The following is a 20,216-nucleotide window of genomic DNA, read 5'->3' as shown; positions in this document are numbered from 1 at the left end:
AAAGTAAAATAACTAATTGGGCTATAATTAGGCACGGGTTGCATATCCTCCCTCTCCCCCCCCCCCACACACACACCCCACCACTCGCTCGCTGACAAAGACAGCATGTTCATTGTGTTTCGCACACACAAAAATACAAAAAATTCAATACAAAAAAATTTCTCCACACATACCACACACAAACAACTAACTACTCTTCATATTTCAGAGGCCAATCAGCACAAGCAGTTACAGCCCAAAAAATCTCTCTCCAACAGCAAGCAGCAAACAGCAACTAACTAAACGTTGCACACTCTTGTATATATATATTTTTTTTGCTTTACTTTTTTTGTTGCTTGCTGCTCTGCCAACGGACTTGATCATGTAAATTTATAGATTTTTAAAAAAAGGAAATGTAAAAGAAAAAAGTATATGTAGAAAAGAAATATAAAGCTATTCGTTTCGAAGTTACCAGTTGGTAAGCATACTGTCCACGGCAGCCGACTCTGTCTCGTATTCGACCTCGACACGTGGGCCGTGCTTCTTGGTCCGCTTTGTGGGCTTGGGGCGAGCCACCGGGGCCGCAGGGCGCTTTCCGTTACTCTTCGCCGCCGGCTTCGCATCACTCTCCTCGCCGCTATCCTCGCTAACATCGCTATCCTCGATATCCTCCTGCTCCTCGCCAGCAGAGTCACCTTCCTCATCCGAGCCCTCCTCTGAGTCCTCTTCCTCGCCTGAGCTGAGCTCGGACGCCGACATGTCCAGCAGATCCTCCATGTCATTCTCCATATCGCTAGGGTCCTCCATATCACTGTCGTCCGAAACAAACTCATGCGCAAACCCATCAGTGTTCCTCTCCCGCTCCCGCTCCTCCTCCTCATCCTCCATCTCATACTCCACCTCATCCTCCAACTCATCCTCCGTAGTCACATCCGACTCCACCTCAACCGCGTCACCGCCCAAAATCTCCTTCCACACAGCCTCATTAACATTCAGCGGCTGATCACCATACGCCTTGTTCTTCAGCCTCTCCAAAAGCTCCTTCTCAATCGACTGATCCAGCCTCGCCGCAGCCTCTGCCTTAATCTCCCTAGACTTCTCCCTCCTCTCGAGCTTCTTCTTAATCGGCACCAAAGTATGTTTATTCTTCAGTTTGAGCTTCCGCATGCGAATCAGATACTGGGTAATCTTGGTCAGCCTCTGCTTGCACATGTTGGTCATCCAATTGGGCCAGTACAGAAGGTGCTTGTCGATGGCATCGAGGGCTTCGGCAAAACTCTTGGGGAGCTCAATTATTTGCCATTGTTTTGCCGGCATGTGAGCGCGCTCGGCGGTTTTCATGCATAGGGTAATGCGTCCGCCGCGTTCACGGACGGTAGCGTATTTGCTGTTGGCTAGAGGACATTCACGTCGGTTACAGCGACCGGTGAGGTTGTGCGGGTGCCGGCAGAGGTTGCCGCTGTCGGTTTTGACCTTGTAAGAACAAAACTGGTTGTTGAGAACCTCCCAGACAATACCGTCGTTGTTCATTTTTTTTCTAAATTAAAAAAAGAAGGTGTGAATAATTATAGTGAAAATAGAAAAAAAAGGGAGAGTGATCTAATATTTTATTTTTGGTTATTGAGATGGGACGAGTATTTGGCTTGTATTTTTTTTGTATTTAAGCTTTGAAAAAAAAAGACGAAGAGGAAAAAAAAAAATTGGAGAAAAAAAAAACTGATTCGAGGAAAATTTGGGGTGATTGATTGTTCGGTAATCGATCAAGGCATTCAGCCTTCTATTTTCTCTCCACCTCCCTCTCGATCAAGGCATTTAGCGTAAATAAGGTCAACAAAAGAATAAATCAACAATTTATAACTTGGTAATTCCACGCGTTAGCTGTGTTTTATCCCCCCTCACATTTCGCACTCACTCACTCACTCACCAATTCACTCGCTCACACACACGCACACACATATACATACATAAAATAAATAAATAAATAAACAAACAATAAATTCATAGGATTACATTCACATTATTTTTACTTCCACAAGTTAAAAAAGACCAATGGAATCTACAGAACTCGACCAGGCACTCTACAGATACATGGAGACATTCCTCGGCGGCCTTGGGCCAGCCAACACCGCCGAGGAAGTCGCTAGCAGAAATCAAACAATGCGGTACATGCGCAAAATCGCCGAAAGCAACATTACACTAGTGGCCAACCGGCGCGACTCCCTGGACTTGGTTGAGGATATGCAGAAGCGCATGCGCAGCACAGGGCGCGGGCAACAGGCGGCGGTGCGCGTAAAGAAGCTGTTTGTCACGCTGCAGCAGCGTGATATTAACTACGACTGGTGGCCGATGCTGCACCTCTTGTCAGAGTTTTTTGGCGGTGGAGCTTTGGGCTCCTCGGTTGGTGGTGTTGGCACGGGTATTGGGATCAGCGGCGTTGGGATCGGCAGCGCTGGGATCGGCGGCAACAATAGCAGCAGCAGTGGGTTTTATGCGGCAAGCACACAGCGCAGTGCAAGGAGCGGGTATCCTGCAGCAATACCGCCGGCGGTATCGGCACCAATGCTAATGCAGATAGACCGCGGCGCGATGCATGTGGACGAACCACAGAGCCACGCATCGTTTGTTGCAGGCGAGCCCAGCGCGCTGCAGCACCGCGCACTGCCGACATTCGACGACGTCAACGAGACCGACCTCGTGCACGACCTCGTCTACGTCATGCAAGGCATCGACGGCACGTACATCCGGTGGAGCGGCTCGCGCAACTACGTGATCCGCGCCGACCTGCGGCTCTCCCGGCCCACACGCGCCATGGCCACGTCGATCTGCGAGCTCGGCGCAATGGCGCGCACAGTCCAGGAGTACATCGCATGGGTGGATGCATCAGGGAAGCTCTCAGAGCAGAGCTTCAGCGCCGAGCTGCGCGCCGAAATGACTGTGTACTTTGCCGTAGTGGCGGATGTCGAGGCGCGGGTGGCGCAGGTGCCGCGAGGGCTGCGGGCCGGCGAGTCAGCCGAGGGCGCGACGCTGCGGCGCGTGCTGGGGTGGACGGCGGATGCGCGGCTGCGGCTGCGGCTGATGGTCGAGGCCATCGCCGGTGTGCGCGGCGGCGCCGGCGGCGGCGTCCTGCTGTCGACCATCAGCGAGCTGGTTGACGACGGCGACCCGTTCACCCAGGCGTTTGCTCGCCGGCTACTGCGCACGGCATCGGCGCCGTTCACGGCCATCCTCGTGCGCTGGGTGACCACCGGCGAGCTGCAAGACCCATATGCCGAGTTTTTCGTGCGCGAGAGCGCCGAGCCACGCGCCTGGGCCAAGCGCTTCCGCGTCGTCCGCGACATGATCCCGGTGCACTACGACCGCGTGCTGACGCGCAAGATCTTCCAAGTTGGTCGCTCCCTGGCTTTCCTCCGCGGGTCCTGCGCGGACGCCGACTGGGTGCGCTCAGATGCCCCGCAGCCCACCGCCGAGGAGGCTGATGACCCGCGCCGCCTCGAGGCCTTTGTTTACCGCGCGGCTGGCGTTGTTAATGCGCGGCTGATGCTTGTGTTGCGCGACCGCTTTGGGCTTGCTCGCCATGTGGCGGCTATACGGCGGCTGCTGATGTTCGAACAGGGCGATTTTGCGCTGGCGCTGCTTGAGGTGCTCGACCGCCATATTGCGCGTGCGCCGCGCCAGATCATGGCCCACGACTTGTCTGCTGCGCTGGACAGCGCCGTGCGCTCATCGAATGCGCAGTTCGAGCCACCAGAGCACCTGGCCTCGCTGGTGCTCGCCCTGGATGACCCCCAGGCCGATGCCTTGGCTGAGGGCAGCTCTGTGCTTGAGTCCTGGGAGAACGTATCCTTGAGGTACTCGCTGGACGACCCGCTCACCCACGTTATTGACGCAGAGACGCTGGGTCGGTACGCAGAGATCAGCCGCTTTTTGCTCAAGCTCAAGCGCATTGACTATGCGCTCAGCGCAGTGTGGCGCCAGCAAATGACCGAGGCGCGGTCGCTGCAGCGCTCGGCCGAGCTGCACCGCCGCAAGGACACCCATGTCTCGGCGGCACCAGCAGCTGAGGTCGCCGACGTCGTCCACCGGGCGGTACGCGAAAGCACCATAGCCTTGTCCGAGATGATCCAGTTCTTCCACCAAGTGCAGCGGTACATTTCCCTCAACGTCATCGAAGGCGCCTGGGCGCACTTCCTCGCATCCACACAAGCTGATGACATTGATGTCGACGGGTGGAACGACGCTCATGACTTGTACGTGCGCACCATTCACGGGGTTGTCTGCGGTAGCGCTGGGCTTGGGTTCCAGCGCCAGTTGGAGTCCATTATTGCCACGGCCTTCCAGTTTGTTTCGGTGGTGAAGGAGCTGCATGGGGAGCGCACCCTGGCGAGTCGCGCCAATGCTGGCGTTCCGCCCGTGGTGGATAAACGCATGTCTGTGGAGGACCGTTTGATTATGATTAGAGGTGGGCATAAGGGAACAATTGCACATGGGGAGGTGTTTCGGGAGCATGCCTCGAGGGTTAGTACTGTGGTCGCAAGGTTTAGAACACAGGTGCGCGATTTGATTCGCGTGTTGTCGCATAATACCAGTGATTTGCAGTTTTTGGTTGTTACTATTGACTTTAACGGTGCGTATGCTGCCTCAAAGACTTGATAATAATATCAAACTCAAATACATCTTGTTTATTTTTTACTTTAAACTTAATAAATGTTTTTATTTAAAATAAAAAATCACGAAAACCTTTTTAGAAAAGAGCGGCGATCATACCGGCAACGACGCTAACGGACAGAAGACCAGTGGCAATGTGGCCAGTGCTTGCTGTGCTCGAGCTCGAGCTCTCAGATGACTTGGACTTGATGCCAGAAACCTTGGAGTGACTGACCGATGCATCCTCGCTATCCTCCGCCAGCTTTTCCTCTTCCTGCTCCTTTGTCGACTCCTGGCCAGCGGACTCAGCCATGGACTTGACCTCAGACTCAAGCTCGGGGTTGGCAGTGGCCTTGGTCTTGGTTTCAGTCTCAGTCTGAGTCTGAGTCTGAGTCTTGATGGATTCTCTATCCTCTTCAATGGCCTCCGCGCTAGCCATTTCGCTTTCATCAAGTCTGTCTATAAAACTGCGCAAACCGGCAACAAAATCAATCAGCTCACTAAAAATAGCAGTCATTTCATTAGCAACCGAGGGCTTATGCAGAACCGAAGTGAGCGAGCTGTACAGACCAACAATCTCGGTGGGTTGTTCCTCAAGGCCGTCAAACAAGTTAACAGCATCCGCAACCAATTGAGACGCAGCCTCGGGGTTGTTGTTAGCATCGAGCGACACAAACATTGAGGAAATGACCCTCTCTTGGTTGGACTGGTCTTTAGCGGAGGCAAGCTCAATCACAACGTCAATTATTGGCGTGTAAAGTGGGTTGAATTCGGAATCATTAACTAAAAATATATCGGCAACGTCATTTATAATACGGACGATATCCGACGTGTAAGTCTCTCCGCGGAAAACAACGGGCCGAGCGTTAACGGTGGCCAGGGCGGCCAAGGCCAGCATGGGAGTGGAGAGCTTAAGCATCATTTTTGAGTTAAAAATAGGTTAAAAATAGTGGTAATTAAAGTGGGAGACGGTTTGGAGTACTGTAAAAAAAGGAAAATGGGTTTTTGAACGGATTAAATTGAAAGGTGTATGTGTCTAGTAGATATTGTGAAGAATAAAAGAGAAAAGAATAAAAAATTGCGCAGTCAACAAAGACCCCAAATAACATTTGTTTGCACATTATACGGATATTAGATGGTGATTTACATTTTTTCGCTAATACAAATATGACAATCCATCATAAAATCTTTTTTTTACCAAGCTGGTAGCGAAATGTTTATTTCACACATCTATGGTAGGACAATTCATAAAAGGTGGGGTTGAATACGTGGCAAATAGAACATAACGTTTCTAAAACCTTAGATGTATGACCACAGTTAACATATTGCAATTATTATAAATTAATAAAAAAAACCAACATGTGGTGGTGATGGTAGGGTGTATCAATCTGCAAAAATGCCACAAAGCTCTTTTTCTACTGATTGTATTAGAGATAAATGTACTCTTTGTCATTAGGACTGAATGCGACCCACTCAAGCATTTTGCATCTTCACACTAGCCAGAGCTTTATCAAGCCGCAATATAATTCCAACAAACAGCTCAAGATGCGACTTTTTGTTACTGCTGTCTGCCAAATCAGCTGGCTAATTCATTAATCATGCCTTTTTTTAAAAACGGTCAAGTGATGACGTTACAAAGCGGGATCTTCTCGCCCTCATTTTTTCTCTTTTTTATCCGCTTTTTGAATTTTAATACTCTTTTTTGTATTAGTTTATCGACCCTCCCCCCCCCAATTTTGCGCATTTGCACCTAATCTAAATTATAATGTCTTCCGATTTATTTGACAATTACGAAACGGAGTATGCTGGCCTAATAGCCTCAATCCGCCAACGCCTCGATATCACTTTGCCCGACCTTGTTGGCCAGGAGCGCCGCAGCGCCCTGCAAATCACCGAACGCGAGTTGACCGAGGCCTACGAGCTTGCAGAGCAATTGGAAGTTGAATTGCTCTCGCTTCCCGGTCCTGCGCGCAACCGTGCTGCCCCACGTATTCGCCAGTACAAATCAGAGGTGAACAAACTAAAACTCGATGCAAAGCGTGTCGCCCAGGGTCTCGGCAACCACGAGTCAAACCGGCGCGCACTGCTTGGGGACGCCGCCGCTAGCCCGCTAGCTAACTCGGGCGACATGTTTGGTGGCCTTGATGGCGACCAGAGGACCCGCCTGTTGTCGGGAAACGAGCGATTGGCTAGAGGAAGTCAGCGCCTGCAGGATAGTCACAGAATTGGCATTGAGACAGAGTCTGTTGGTGCAAGTATTCTCAATGACTTGCGCTCACAGCGCGAGCAGATTGTCAACACTCGTGATATGTTAATGCAAGCTGACTCCCATGTTGACAGCTCCCAACGCACACTCAGAACTATGACGCGCAGACTTATGACAAACAAGATGATCACTACTGGAATTATTGTTATTGGTGTTGCCCTTGTTCTTCTCGTTCTTTATATTAAGATTGTCCGCTAAATTTTTTTATAAATACAAATTGCTAATTTCTGACTGCTAAAATACTATGTAAAGTTGGACTTTCTTTTTATCAGCGAATGCTGGATTATTATTAAATATACTGCTTGATACTTTGGTACATTGCCAAACTAATTATAATCATCACAGCTGGATTGATAATTAAATTATATTTGTTGGCCTTCTCGCTATTCACAATAAAAAGCACATAGATTTAACTTAATGGTAGTTCAATTCATAATCCAGTCAAAATGGCAATATTTAATCAATGTATTTAGAAACATCGATATCGGCCTAGCGATCATGTATTTATGAGCGTGCTCAAGCTGTCTATTATTATCGGCGTTTGTTAAATGTGTCTGGTTCTCAGCGTTTCTCACCAAATATAGCAGGGGAAATATATGCACAGTGAATTTTAATTTGAACACGGCCAACGATCTAGGTGCATGTGCAAACGTGGTTTTTTGTTGCACCGCACCGCTTTTGCGATTTAATGTCACAGTGGGCTTCAACTCCAAGCCTTTGCATGCGAAAGTAAAAATTATTCCATAGCAAACTTATGTAAACTACAGCTACAACTCCAGCAACCACCGCATACACTGTCATTGCCAGTTACACTCACCATTGTGCAGAGCGCTTTTATTCGGAAAGTGCTGTGCATGCATATATTAAGCCTCAACAAATAACCAATATTTTGAATCACAGTGACCCAGCTCGGTATGTTTCATTTGAGAACCCATTGATGAAAAATAAACAATGGTTATAAACAACTTTATGTGATTGGCAACCGGACACAAGTAACTGTAAATAAAACAAATGCTGAGCCAATTAAAAAATATGAACATGCTTCCGCGTGGAGAAAAGGCCAGGAAGAAGGCAAACAAGCCTGTCCAAATTGATATGAAACAAGCTTATTTACAGATATGAATAAATGAGAATGCTTTCTTTCGCACATCAGTAGTACAATCATCGTCGTTGGGTGAAAACAAAAATTGGAACTTTGACAACGGAAGAAAACGGAAAGCAATAGAAGGCAGACAGCTTGTGCGCAAATGAACTTCAAAAGGATATTAAGCCACCCCAAGCCATTGCAAATTACATTTTAAGCAGTGCCAAACATGATAACAGCCTCGCTTTGGATTTGCTTGTTTGTCTGTCTGCCGAAAAAATGGCAATATGTGCAGAAAATGCAAAAATTCCGCTTAGCACATTATGGATGTTGGTACTTTTTGTGTTTGGCTGGAGAAATGAAGAGGGGGAACACAATTTTGGTTAAAAAGAGAGGGAAAACAGATGGTTGCGAATTTATATATAAGGTGTGTTGGCCCCAGTAAAAAAGTTCCTCACACCCCTTCCAATATTCTCTTCATATACAACAATTATTTTCACGCAATGCCCAACTCCTAGTTTTTAATATCTGCACGCTTTTATATATCCAATATTTTTCTTTTAAAATGCACATGCAACACCCACCATGGTTGACAAACAGTAGTCTTGACCACCATTTCTGGCACACTCCTTTCACTGACAACCACCTCTGGAGTACCCCTGCCACCGAGAATGTCTTTTAACGTGTATCTACATTGAGTCAGCTTTTTATTGCATTTGTTTGACGCCAGTCCTGCACTAACAACATCAATATTGCCAGTCTCTGCTCTTTTGGTGTGGCAGGGACTTCTTATTTCTGAGGGCATTTGTGTGGTGCCCAACACAGATTTCAAGCCACTACCTTCTCTTTTTAAGAATCAAGATCGCCCTCATGGCCACTATACACATTTCTGTTATTGCTGGCTGACATCAAGAAATACCATGGTGTTTACAGCGCTGCCCCCTTTTTCAGTTTGAAAAGTAATTTTTAAGACTTGAATATATCGATTTAGACCCACATTTTTATAGAGCACGACACATTTGCATTATAGATTTGCTCGCCCACATTTTCCCTTCAGACCTCAAACTAACTCTATTTTTTGAATTACTTTGTACAGTTTGTTGTTTTTTAGACTATGCCTACGTAGATAAGAACGACGGCAGTGGCGACAATGACAATGAAGATGATCTTGGAGTTTACTATGCAGCCCGCTTGGTTTCAATAACACACATCGTCAGCACGCGCTTTACATTGGCATTTGCTCTTGGTGTGCACTCATGCTGGATTTGCTTTCGGCTTTTTGCATTTGGTTCAGCTGATAAGTTTAGCGTACATTCTCAGCGGTTATTTCTCTCGGCGTCCCCAAGCAGCAGCAATTGATTTTGCTAGTGCTTTTAATATTAGTCTCAGATTGCAGCTTTTTTAGGATTTATTTGATGCCACCCCCTTACCAACAATAACAGCTTGAACCTTTACCTTCCCTTTGAGAAAGGTTTGCTCTGCTGTATTGGCATTAGTTCTATTTCTAGTTGAAGTATGCTCCTTGTGAGTAAATCTCAACAGCTATGCAGTACATAACCATGCCGTGGGTTGCGAGAAAGGCGTATCTTTGCAACCCTGGCAAACTTTGGTTTATATATTGCTCGGAGACTCGCGCTCCTGCAATATATAAAATTTCTAATATTATTGTAAGTACTCGCTGCTTTGCTTACCACCGATATTTCTTTCCTGCAGCGCCTAAAATCTATGCTCATCACCTCTTTCCTCTTAGACTGGCGCTCACATTTCTCATATTAATTATTTTCGCAGAATTTGCCATCTGTACACGTTTTCTTTCTCTTTTTATATTTTTATATTTTTCCTTCTGTTGTTCACATCTTATTCACATTTTTCTTTTTTTTCTCTTTTCCCTTGTTTTACGACTTTTCAACTTGTTTAGATGCGAGAACAAGAAAAATGTACATTTTGGGACTAATTTTTTGGTGGGCTGGCTGGCTTCTATACTTATTCATTGGCATGTTGAGCGGGTGGTAATGCAGCGGAAAAGCTAGAATACTGGGCGGACAGTATTAGTCTGGTGAATTTTCAAATATAGTATGTGTAGAGAACTAGGCTATGGGCTCTAAAAGGTTGCTGTAATTTGTTAGTTTTGCTGCTACTTTTTGTGCTTATTTGTTGTCGTTGTCGTTAACAAATGGCTGGTCTTTTGGTGTTGTGTTTTAAAGCTTTAGTTATTTGGAAAGGTGCAAGAAAAAATTGTGATAACTGGTCTTTTGGTCACCATACGCTTGTCCTCGTTGAAACTTGATAAATAAACACCTATACTTGGTTTCGATTTAAAAAATAACTAGTTTCGACTGCAGGCAAATGCATTTATTTTATTGTGTGGGACGCCCAAGGGTTTTACAAACACCCGTATGATCCGGTAATTTGGATAGCTACAACTAAAAGTGGCTGCGACACACATTTTGAAAATTTTACCATGTCAAAAATCATGTTCAGCTTCAAAAATACAATTTTTTGTGCAGTTTTGCTGAAGCCAAATAATCCGCACACCTTATTGGCCAGCTTTTTTCTTTTGGGCATCCGTTCAAGCAGACTTTAAGGATTAAAATTTTTCTTTTGCCCTGCAAACGCATTTGCTTAATTTGAAAGACATTCAATTTTCTTTCGTTTTATAAGAATTTCAATTCTGCTATTTAATTTCTTTTCAATCTAGAATCTTTTGTCATAAATCTCGTGCAATGTCAGACAACTCTGAAATCCCGGCCGCTAGTCAAGTCAGCGATATTACCAAAAACACTGCAGGCCTTTCCTTGAGCGTCAAGGCTAAGGAGTTCAGGCCCACTTTTAACGCCAAGGCCCCGGCATTTGTGCCCAGGGCTCTTGGGCCCAAGCCAGCTGCTGCTACCCCGGCACCAGCAGCGGCCCCTGCCGCTGCTGCACCCAAAGCTATGTCTATCAGCATTGGCGGTGCCGCCCCTGCACCCGCCCCTGCACCCGCAGCCGCAGCCGCAGCCGCAGCCGCACCCGTCACAGTGCCCACCCCTACCCCTGCTGCCACTCCCGTTTCTGCACCCGCACCCGCCGCACTCGAGCCAATTGTTGAGACCCTCGAGGTTGACGACGATGTGCTTTTGGATGAGCACTTCAAGGAGCACATCAACGTCATTTTCATGGGCCATGTTGACGCCGGAAAATCCACGCTTGGTGGCAACATTCTTTTCTTGACTGATATGGTTGATAAGCGTACCATGGAGAAATACGAGCGCGAGGCCAAGGAGTGCGGTCGCGAGTCGTGGTACTTGTCCTGGGCTCTGGATACCAACCAGGAGGAGCGCGCCAAGGGCAAGACAGTCGAGTGTGGTCGTGCCTTCTTTGAGACCAGCAAGCGCCGCTATACCATTTTGGACGCACCCGGCCACAAGAACTTTGTTCCCAGCATGTTGGGGGGTGCCTCACAGGCTGATTGCGGCGTGTTGGTCATCTCGGCGCGCAAGGGTGAGTTTGAAACCGGATTCGACCGTGGAGGCCAGACCCAGGAACACGCATATTTGGCAAAGGCAGCCGGCGTGCGCTGCTTGATTGTGGCTATTAACAAGATGGACGACCCGACCGTCAATTGGAGCAAGGAACGCTATGATGAAATTATAGCCAAGCTTCTTCCCTTCCTCAAGAGAGCCGGCTATCCCAAGGCCGACCTCATATTTTTGCCCATCTCTGGCTACACCGGCGCTGGTGTTAAGGACCGCGTCGCTCCCGCCAACTGCCCCTGGTATAGCGGACCCTCGCTGCTTGAGCATCTCGACGGCCTGCAGACCATTGAGCGCAAGATCAACGGACCTCTGCGCATCGCCATCAGCGAGAAGTACAAGGACATGGGCACTATCGTCTCGGGCAAAGTTGACTCGGGTCACATCAAGGTCAACCAGAAGGTTGTCATTATGCCCGACAAGCGCGTGTGCGAGATCAGCACCATCTATGGCGAGAACGAGTCGGAAGTGCAAACGGCGATCTGCGGAGACAATGTGCGCATCAAGCTGCGTGGTATCGACGAGGACGCTGTTCAGCCCGGCTACGTGATCACTGACACCAAGCACCCTTGCCACAGCACTCGCGCCTTTGAGGCGCAGATAAGCATTTTGGATGCGAGGAACATTATCACTGCCGGCTACAAGTCCGTCCTGCATGTTCATTCGGCCATCGAGGAGGTCACTATCACCAAGCTGCTGCACAAGTTGAAGAAGGGTCTGAAGAGCAAGGTGCCGCCTGCTTTTGTCAAAACCAACGAGTCGTGCATTGTCCGCATTGAGACCAACAGGGCCATTTGCGTTGAAAAGTACACTGACTTCCCCAGCTTGGCCGCTTCACTCTGCGTGACGAGGGTAATACTATTGCCATCGGTAAGATCCTCAGGGTTGCCAAGCCCTCATCTGGGACAGCCTCTACTAATGCTGCCGCTACTGCTGCCGCCACTGCTGTAGCCGAGTAACCATTTGGCGTTCATAACCCAACCCTTTTTCTCAACTGGATAAACATAAATACATTATTAAAATTAAAATTAACATAAACACAAATGCAAACGCAACCCGACTGAGGACTCTGTACAATGCGAATTTCTTAGCGCAGGAGGCGGGCTAGCTCTACCGCCATAGTCAAAAACGAGCTGTCGACATCCATGCCAACACCAATTTCAAACATAGTCTGGTCAAACTCTGCAGGGTCCCCCGGACTGGCAGCAAGCGCAGCGTAGTTGTAGTGACTTCCGCTGTACAGCAAAACGACCCTGCGGAAGTATCTGCCCTCGCCGAACCTGTCGACTCGCAAGGTGCTCATATCTATGGAGCAAATCTCCACATGAAACCTCGAGCTTATTAGTGCCATTTCGATTCCGCCGCCCCAGCTGGTCGGCTGCAAGATCCAGCGGCAGTACTCTTGGGGGGTTTTTTCCAAAATAGCCTCGTTGTATGTGTAGGGATCATCATTTATCATTTGGCATACCGTGGCCCGCAAGTCTTCAACCGTTAGGTTAGCCAGCCCGAGGCATTTTACTAGACATTGGAAGAGGCAGCTGTTGTCCCCCGGCACCTTGCGTTCAACCAAGTAACCGCTGTTCTTAACGGGGATGCTGGGAATACTGCTGTTGTGATGTGGAAAGCTCAGCGCACTCGGCTCCTTGTGTGCTTCCTTGGGCTTGCTGTGCGCGGGGTGGCTTCCATAGCCAATATTGGTGCTTCCACACTTGTTGCAATATGCATTTGGCGCACTATCCCCATGGCTGGCAGTACTTTCTTTCATCGGGGCCCAGTGCCACTCCCTCTCTGATACAAACAGCTCAGCGTCACTGGTAAAGGCCGTGTTTATAATCATAGTGCCAGCAGGATATTCCAAAGCCACCGGTGGGTGTCCCATCCATATTATCAGCGAGTCAACATCAAACGGCACATAATTTGCAAGCTGAGTTCGGAGCTCGCCGTATGTCGTGTGGTACTCGTTGAATTTGACCTCTGCAACCTTGCCATTCCCCAAACCTATGCGAAGCTTCATTAGTGCTATAAACGTGCAAAATCCGGTGGAGGGAAAAAGTAATAAGGCAAAAGGTGCGCAAAAGCATAGTTTACTCGCGACCAACTGTTGACAAAGCTGCACTTCAAGCCAGGCAAGCCAAAGAGTGCTTTGTAGCGTCTTTGATCGTATCTTTATATAAAGAGGGAATGGGGGCGGAGTGTTGATTTTCGGCGCACTTTCAATTATAATGCAGACACAAGACAAGCCTTTTGGAAGAATAGCCTAAAAGTTGAACATCGGCTGACCTTGGTGCACAAAGTATCCTCGCAAAAATAACAACAGTTACGAAGAGAGTAGAAGAACGCACAAATTAAATATCCGAACGATGAGGCGCGGCAAAGATGTCTGGCGCTAAAAAAACAAGGTCAACATTTTACCACACCAAAAGTGATGGAAATTAGTCGTCGCTTTGCCTCTGCATGGTTGACAGGAGTCGTTTTATTTCTCTACTTTTCCAACGTTTAAATCGACGAATCTGATCAGACCAAGGCTCCAAAAGAGGTCACGCTTTTTAATATGGGCTAACCCCTTTTTTCGTCACATTCGTTTTATTGAAATTTTTATTCAAAAAATACTAAAAAATAATACTGGGTTGCCGCTCAGTCTGCCGCTAAGCCCACCGTTCAGCCTGCTGTCAAAGCAAGCCCCCAAAACCGCAAGCAAATCTGGAAGACTGATGACGCCGGGACAGCTGCTGATGCCAAAAAAATGTGTCAAAAAACAAAAGCGGAAGAAGCAGGGCAGTCAGTTCCCTTACATAGACGATTTGACGCGGAAAGACATCCTCAGCTGGATCAAACGCGCTGTGTTCATTGACCCCAGCAGGCGCAACACTCTCAAACGTATGTGATCTTCAAGCGACTTTAGGAAGGGCGCCAAGTTCTGCCTGGAATGCTATTCCGAGATGGAAAACCATTACTGGGTGCCCAATTCACACGAAGTCGGCAAGGCCAACTGCAAGCCCAAGCCCAAATGCATGGATGGCGACACTGCAACTGATGTGCCGCAGCCTGTTGGTTCCCTGTCAGCCAACATAATCGGGACTTACAGCGTCAAGTATGGATGGTCAAAGGGCAAGGCACAGCGCAAGATCTGGCAGTAGGAGAAACACGACGCATTGGACAGACAGCAGTGGGAGCAGCAACTTTCAGTCTCGGATGTGAGCCAATCGACGTCTCATAACTTTTTGGCATTCCAAAAACCTAGGCCGCCCTAAACAGTTCCAACGCACTTCTGCTGCTGATTCTTCCGCCTCTTCTTCCACCGAGATCGCAGTGACAGCCGACAGCTAATTTAACAAAAAAGGATGAGTGCGGAGTCAAAGGAATCAACTCATATCCAGGGCCCCAGCGACAGCTATCTCTGCAACAGCTTGAACAAAATTATACATTCAAGCTCAAGCCCTCCACTGATACTAATCTCGAGGCAGCCGATTAAAAGGTTTTACTTTCCACTAAAATCATCGCTTTCATTTACTTATATGCACGGGGGTTTTCTAAAAGGTTTCTATCACAACCTTGTGAGGGCTGGATTTGCACACATTTTTCTTGTCAAATGGTATTTTGGCTTGACGAGGGAAGAGTATTTTCGAAGAAAAATATTGCTCAAAATTTTTTCGACACTTTTTCATCCTATCTTTTATTATCGTTAAATATTTACTTTCGAGTTCTTCAATTGAGATTGCTATTGCTGATTTCAAACAGTCGCTTTATTGCAATTCCTTAGCGCTCTTTTTACTCTAACTACTCACAAGGTACACCCTTTTTTGTAACGAGAATCTCGCATTTTCTTTCCGCATAAAGATGAGAAGGACAGGCATAATTCGACCACTTTCTTGAATTCGGCAACGTTCATTGGATTCAAATGCAGCTTTTCGCGTGGTGTGGCAGAGTTGACTGCGTGCTGTAATATTGGCTTGGCGCATACGGCGCTGTAATTCGAGTGGTGGGCGTTTTTTCTGTGGCCAAACGGAATGTAACTCATCTGCGAATTCACAGCCTCAATTCAAATTCCAACTTCAACTTTACAAAACTCAAACTGGAAAGCCACAGTAGCTGGTAGTCTTGTATGTTGCAGCTGCACACAACATACATGCTGCTTTAATTTTGGTCGTTTCAAGTATTGGGCGCTTTTTGTTTCTCCCTACTGAACTTGCTAATTCAAAAACCTCGGCAATTCTATACACACACCATATTGTGCCCTCTGTAGAGCAACACTTATTATTTCAGCAACAGGCCGATACCACTCTCATCTTATTATCCCTCTTAAAGCGCTCCGTCTACTCAGAACCAATGTCGCGAAAAGTCCAGGCTGAAATCGAACGGGTGTTCAAAAAGGTTGCCGAGGGGATCGAGGAGTTTGAGGACTGTTATGATAAGGTTTTGAATGCGTCGAATGCCAGCCAAAAGGAGAAGTATGAGACAGACTTGAAGAAGGAGATCAAGAAACTGCAGCGGCTGCGGGACCAGATTAAAACATGGATCCAGAGCAACGAGATCAAGGACAAGCAGGACCTGCTTCACCACCGGAAACTCATCGAAAAGCAGATGGAGAAGTTTAAAGCGATTGAGAAGGAGATGAAGACGAAGGCGTACTCTAAAGAGGGCTTGTTGCAATCGACAAAGCTAGACCCCAAGGAGAAGGAGAAACTAGACTTGTGTAACTGGTTGGTCGACTCTGTTGACGCGCTATCGACACAAATTGACGTTTTAGAAGCAACTGCCGAGACCATCGAGGGGTCCTTGGGAAAGAAGCGGCGCGACGCGGGCAAGGTCGACCGGTTGACCGAGTTGCATGAGCGTGTCGAGCGCCACAAGCACCACATTTGGTGCTTGGAACGGATACAGCGGCTACTGGAGAACGAGAGCTTATCGACAGAACAGGTTCAGCGGATCCAGGAGGATGTAAATTATTATGTGGAGCAGAATGAGGATGAGGAGTTTGTCGAGGATGAGTTCATTTACGACGAGTTACCGCTGAATGACGACGACGCGTTGTTTGCAATACCCGGCGATGATGACTCGTCCCGCAGCGGATCTCGAAGCGGCAGCGGCAGCGATGACGATGATGACGATGACGAAGGCGACTCTAATAGCTTCATGGGCGACAGAGACACGCTATCCCAAACGTCAACCGCTGAGCCGCCGACAACAGCGAGGTCGGTGGTCAGCAGTAAGAGCACAAGTACAACTAGGCCTGCCACGTCAGGATCGCATTCGTCAGGGTATCCCGCGTCATCTATAGGCACCGCCACCATTATCATGCCACAGCCCTCGACGCTGCAGCCGGCGCCAGTTGAGTCCAGGAACGCGTGGTCGGAGATGAAGGAGAGCGTATTGAGTCCATCGCGACCAGGGACAACGACGGGCGTTTCTCATGCGCTAGCCCAGCCATGGGCAGCCATCGCCAGTCAGCACACGACACCCGCGTCGACAGCAACACAAAAACAGGCGTCCATTCTCTCAGCAAACAACAGCGCGATGGACATAGTCTCACCTCGCATTCTGTCTTCCATGGCCTCTTCTGCTGCGGCTGCGGTGGCGGCGTCGGTATCAACATCAGTGTCGGCTGACAAGGGCGTGTCAGTAAGCGTGCCACCAAACTCTGCGCAGCCAGTATCGGCAGCAAAGGTGATCGAGACGCCAGTGACATCCGCTAGCGCGGCTAGTGCTTCTAGTGCTAACAGTGCTGCCCCTACGTCCGCTGTTTCGAGCGTGCCGCGGGCCAGCACATCGCCCGTTGGCACAAAGCGGGCACCGGCCGATGACCAGTCGCGAGCACCGATGCAGCGGCCAAAGTACTTTACGTTGTTCCAGGACAGCGAAGTGCCCGACGCGTTTGCTGACCTGATGGCGACTTTTATGAAGGCGAAGTACCAGTTTTCGGCGAAGAAGGAGGCTGCGTACAACGCGCAGCGCCAGATGGTCGACCTGAGCTTGCGAGGGATCCCGAGTTTGCTCGACCAGGAGCGACCCAAGCTCCACGCACAGCCGCCGACGAGCACGCCAAGCTACTACCCGCAGACACCGCTGCCGGTGATCGAGCACCCCGGCATGGCGTCGCACCTTGAGCTGGACACGCTGTTCTTTGCGTTTTACTACCAGCCCAACACGTACCAGCAGTACTTGGCGGCCAAGGAGCTCAACCGGCAGTCGTGGCGGTTCCATAAAAAATACCTGACCTGGTTCCAGCGCTTTGAGGAGCCTAGCGACATCACAGACGACTACGAGCAGGGCACGTACATCTACTTTGACTATGAGGGCGCGTGGTGCCAGCGCAGGAAGACAGAGTTCCGCTTTGAGTACCAGTACTTGGAGGACACTGAGCTTGTGTGAGCGGGCGGGCGGGCGAGCGGTGCAGGTGGCCAAACGACTTGGTAGTTTTTTGCATTGTTGCGCAACGTCTTGTTGTTCCAGCATAAGCCACCAGTGGCAGCAGCGCTCCGCCGTTCTCCTTTTGTTGGGTTGAAAATAAATAAATTAATCGTTAATCTATTTCCGATTATTGTGCCAAATTGATCTGGCGCAGTTGGAGAGAGAAAAAAAGAAAACGAAATGGGCTGGACCACGTACACAAACAATTCAAGCAAAAACAATGTGGCCAGCCAACTACAAATCAAGCCGGGGCCCAGCCAATGGTCGCTGCCCCTCTCAGTCAGCCAAAGGAAAAAGGAAGGCACCAGTCGTAGCTGCCCCCAAATTCCAAGGCGACGCCAGCCAGTAAAAAGTGTGCGGAGACAAACGAACAGTAGCGTTGGAATTTACCTTTGTCCTTTTTGTTGTTGCACAGTGTGCTTTGTAAAAGGGGAGAGAGCAACGCATATAAATTCCTTACAAAAAAGGGGCAGCCAACACGGATAAGCGGGGACTGACTGGCCTAAGCGGGCAATGGCTTGGGCCACAATGAATGTCTGCTTTATAGACAGCAACTGCGGCGAATTAGGTGTTTTTAGCTTGGCCGCCACCTTGGCCTGGATTCATTGCGCGCATACGTGCTAGCGCATATATAAAGCACGACACATTTTCTTCCATATTTCTATCTTTCCCCCACTCCATCTCACTCTTGTCGGTTTGTTCTTTTTTATAGCTCTTTTCCATTTTTCATACCTTTCTACTTTGTCGGCGAGCAACCATTACAACTCGTGTTTCACTTTTTATTTTTCGATTTCGATTTTTTCATTACGCTTTTATAGTTACGCACTACGCCATACCTGCAGCTTTCATATTTCATCTGCGCGATCGTCAACAGCCCTTATCACAAAAAAACTCACTTTCATTCACCCCTCCCCTCTTTTTTTCCTCAGCAAAAAAAAACTCACTTGTTTTTTATTTGCACTCATATTATCACAAGCCGATCGCACACACACATAAACCAGACATTCTACAACCATGAACGGAACAAGCATCCAGTACTCAAGCATGGCAGCGCACTCGTTGTACGTGGCGCCAAGCACCAACTACGCGCGCATGGCCTACGGGCACCAGTCACCAGCACCCGCAACGGCTCCGCAGGATAACCCGAATAATTGCAGCATGTCTATTGCTTTCGACAGAAAATTTGTGTCCAAGCGGGGGCGCTCCTCGGATAACGACGAGGATGTCAAGATGGAGGCCGGTATGGATATAAATATGTCCGACCGATGCATCTATTACCGCAGGTCTATTGTTGCCATTAGCGGTAAGCGCTCAAAGGTTGTTGAGACCCAGGTCTAAACGACACCCACCCGAGTCTCAATGACTGAGGGATATATGAGGCTTCTATCTCCTGTACTTTGTTTTTGTCCGTATGTGGTTGCCAAAAAAAGCACGACTTTTTTGAAAAAAAACTTTTGTATAATTCTTTTTTCCTTTTTCTTTTTTCTACTCTTTTTTCCACTTTTTTCGATAAACCAAAAAAACGACCAAATTTTACGCTCACATAACCGACAGCCAAAAACAAAAAAAAACAAGAAACAAGAATATATGAGTACATGCGTTGTGTGTGTACAGTGTTTGTTTGCGTGCCAGGTTGTATGCGGTGAACGTGCTTTAATAGCATTGTTTCGAATTAATTGCGGGTTGATTCATCTGCGTTTTTGAATTGAGTCCATGTGTTAGTTGTGTCCAGATCAGCGTGGTTTTTTATGCATTTGTCAATATTACCCTGATTGTCTTTATTTGTATCACCAGCGACTTGTAAACGCAAAACAACGCAGCTGCACTTGTGCAGAATGATATTCAAGACATTATTCAGCCATTTCATTCTTGCGCATTGTTAGTAGTACTGTAGTTAATTTTTTGTTTTGTTTCGTTCTGCTTTCTTGCTGCAGGTCGCCACTACCATTATCCCTATTTGCAACCAGCAGCAATTAGGACTTAATTTGAAGATCACACATACGCGCATAAAGGCATATGAAAAGACGCAAAGCGTTATGTCATTTGCATAAAGCTGCAACACGAAAAGAAACACAATACACAATGCAAAAGTGGAGATGCACAATTACCGAGCATGATGAAATACGGAATGGGGTATGACAGCTGCCAATAAAAAAATATGTTAAGGAATGGCTGGTATTCGATTTTTGATCGACCAAGCAATGCTGGTGTGCAAGACATAAAAAAAATAAAAGTGGCGGCGACCAAAGTGACCAGCCGCCATTTTTCTTCGCCCAGTTCCCAAATTTGGAAGGTTGGGAGGTACTTGGCAGCTCCATACACA

General features: G+C 48.0%; 7 protein-coding genes across 7 annotated transcripts; 4 read left to right on the top strand and 3 right to left on the bottom strand.

Moving 5' to 3' along the window:
* Window positions 1–85: 85 nt before the first annotated feature.
* BX661DRAFT_185676 (ribosomal L28e protein family-domain-containing protein) lies at window positions 86–1,628 on the bottom strand. The gene has a single exon (XM_051536842.1). The coding sequence runs from the start codon at window positions 1,507–1,509 to the stop codon at window positions 448–450; it is 1,062 nt and encodes a 353-aa protein (XP_051389990.1). The 5' UTR covers window positions 1,510–1,628; the 3' UTR covers window positions 86–447.
* A 1,406-nt stretch (window positions 1,629–3,034) lies between these two features.
* BX661DRAFT_185674 (Spc98 family-domain-containing protein) lies at window positions 3,035–4,657 on the top strand. Its single transcript, XM_051536841.1, has one exon. It carries the CDS (start codon window positions 3,055–3,057, stop codon window positions 4,627–4,629), a length of 1,575 nt encoding a protein of 524 aa, XP_051389989.1. The 5' UTR covers window positions 3,035–3,054; the 3' UTR covers window positions 4,630–4,657.
* BX661DRAFT_185673 (uncharacterized protein) lies at window positions 4,658–5,666 on the bottom strand. Its single transcript, XM_051536840.1, has one exon. The coding sequence runs from the start codon at window positions 5,543–5,545 to the stop codon at window positions 4,721–4,723; it is 825 nt and encodes a 274-aa protein (XP_051389988.1). The 5' UTR covers window positions 5,546–5,666; the 3' UTR covers window positions 4,658–4,720.
* A 624-nt stretch (window positions 5,667–6,290) lies between these two features.
* On the top strand, window positions 6,291–7,184 carry BX661DRAFT_185671 (snare region anchored in the vesicle membrane C-terminus-domain-containing protein). Its single transcript, XM_051536839.1, has one exon. The coding sequence runs from the start codon at window positions 6,389–6,391 to the stop codon at window positions 7,085–7,087; it is 699 nt and encodes a 232-aa protein (XP_051389987.1). The 5' UTR covers window positions 6,291–6,388; the 3' UTR covers window positions 7,088–7,184.
* A 3,388-nt stretch (window positions 7,185–10,572) lies between these two features.
* BX661DRAFT_185669 (P-loop containing nucleoside triphosphate hydrolase protein) lies at window positions 10,573–12,491 on the top strand. Its single transcript, XM_051536838.1, has 2 exons — window positions 10,573–12,283; window positions 12,310–12,491. The coding sequence occupies exons 1-2, from the start codon at window positions 10,697–10,699 to the stop codon at window positions 12,442–12,444; spliced, it is 1,722 nt and encodes a 573-aa protein (XP_051389986.1). The 5' UTR covers window positions 10,573–10,696; the 3' UTR covers window positions 12,445–12,491.
* Window positions 12,492–12,572: 81 nt separating this feature from the next.
* On the bottom strand, window positions 12,573–13,499 carry BX661DRAFT_199767 (uncharacterized protein; the record flags this gene model as incomplete). The annotated part of the gene is made up of 1 exon (XM_051538353.1): window positions 12,573–13,499. The coding sequence occupies one exon, from the start codon at window positions 13,497–13,499 to the stop codon at window positions 12,573–12,575; it is 927 nt and encodes a 308-aa protein (XP_051389985.1).
* Window positions 13,500–15,811: 2,312 nt separating this feature from the next.
* BX661DRAFT_145012 (Not1 N-terminal domain, CCR4-Not complex component-domain-containing protein) lies at window positions 15,812–17,854 on the top strand (the record flags this gene model as incomplete). Its single annotated transcript, XM_051533085.1, has 2 exons — window positions 15,812–16,677; window positions 17,206–17,854. 2 exons carry the CDS (start codon window positions 15,812–15,814, stop codon window positions 17,852–17,854), a joined length of 1,515 nt encoding a protein of 504 aa, XP_051389984.1.
* Window positions 17,855–20,216: the final 2,362 nt, after the last annotated feature.

The sequence above is a fragment of the Kickxella alabastrina genome, assembly GCF_025024165.1.
Source record: "Kickxella alabastrina strain RSA 675 chromosome Unknown BX661scaffold_19, whole genome shotgun sequence".
Classification (NCBI taxonomy): domain Eukaryota; kingdom Fungi; phylum Kickxellomycota; class Kickxellomycetes; order Kickxellales; family Kickxellaceae; genus Kickxella; species Kickxella alabastrina.
Note: the sequence above shows the minus strand (reverse complement) of the source record. Positions and strands in the feature narration are given on the sequence as shown.

What these genes read in the sequence shown, in the direction of transcription:
- BX661DRAFT_185676 (XM_051536842.1), bottom strand. Translation starts at nt 1,509, where the DNA reads ATGAACAACGACGGTATTGTCTGGGAGGTTCTCAACAACCAGTTTTGT.
- BX661DRAFT_185674 (XM_051536841.1), top strand. Translation starts at nt 3,055, where the DNA reads ATGGTCGAGGCCATCGCCGGTGTGCGCGGCGGCGCCGGCGGCGGCGTC.
- BX661DRAFT_185673 (XM_051536840.1), bottom strand. Translation starts at nt 5,545, where the DNA reads ATGATGCTTAAGCTCTCCACTCCCATGCTGGCCTTGGCCGCCCTGGCC.
- BX661DRAFT_185671 (XM_051536839.1), top strand. Translation starts at nt 6,389, where the DNA reads ATGTCTTCCGATTTATTTGACAATTACGAAACGGAGTATGCTGGCCTA.
- BX661DRAFT_185669 (XM_051536838.1), top strand. Translation starts at nt 10,697, where the DNA reads ATGTCAGACAACTCTGAAATCCCGGCCGCTAGTCAAGTCAGCGATATT. An exon ending in AGACCAACAGGGCCATTTGC is followed by an intron (nt 12,284 to 12,309) that starts GTTGAAAAGTAC and finishes TGACTTCCCCAG; the next exon opens with CTTGGCCGCTTCACTCTGCG.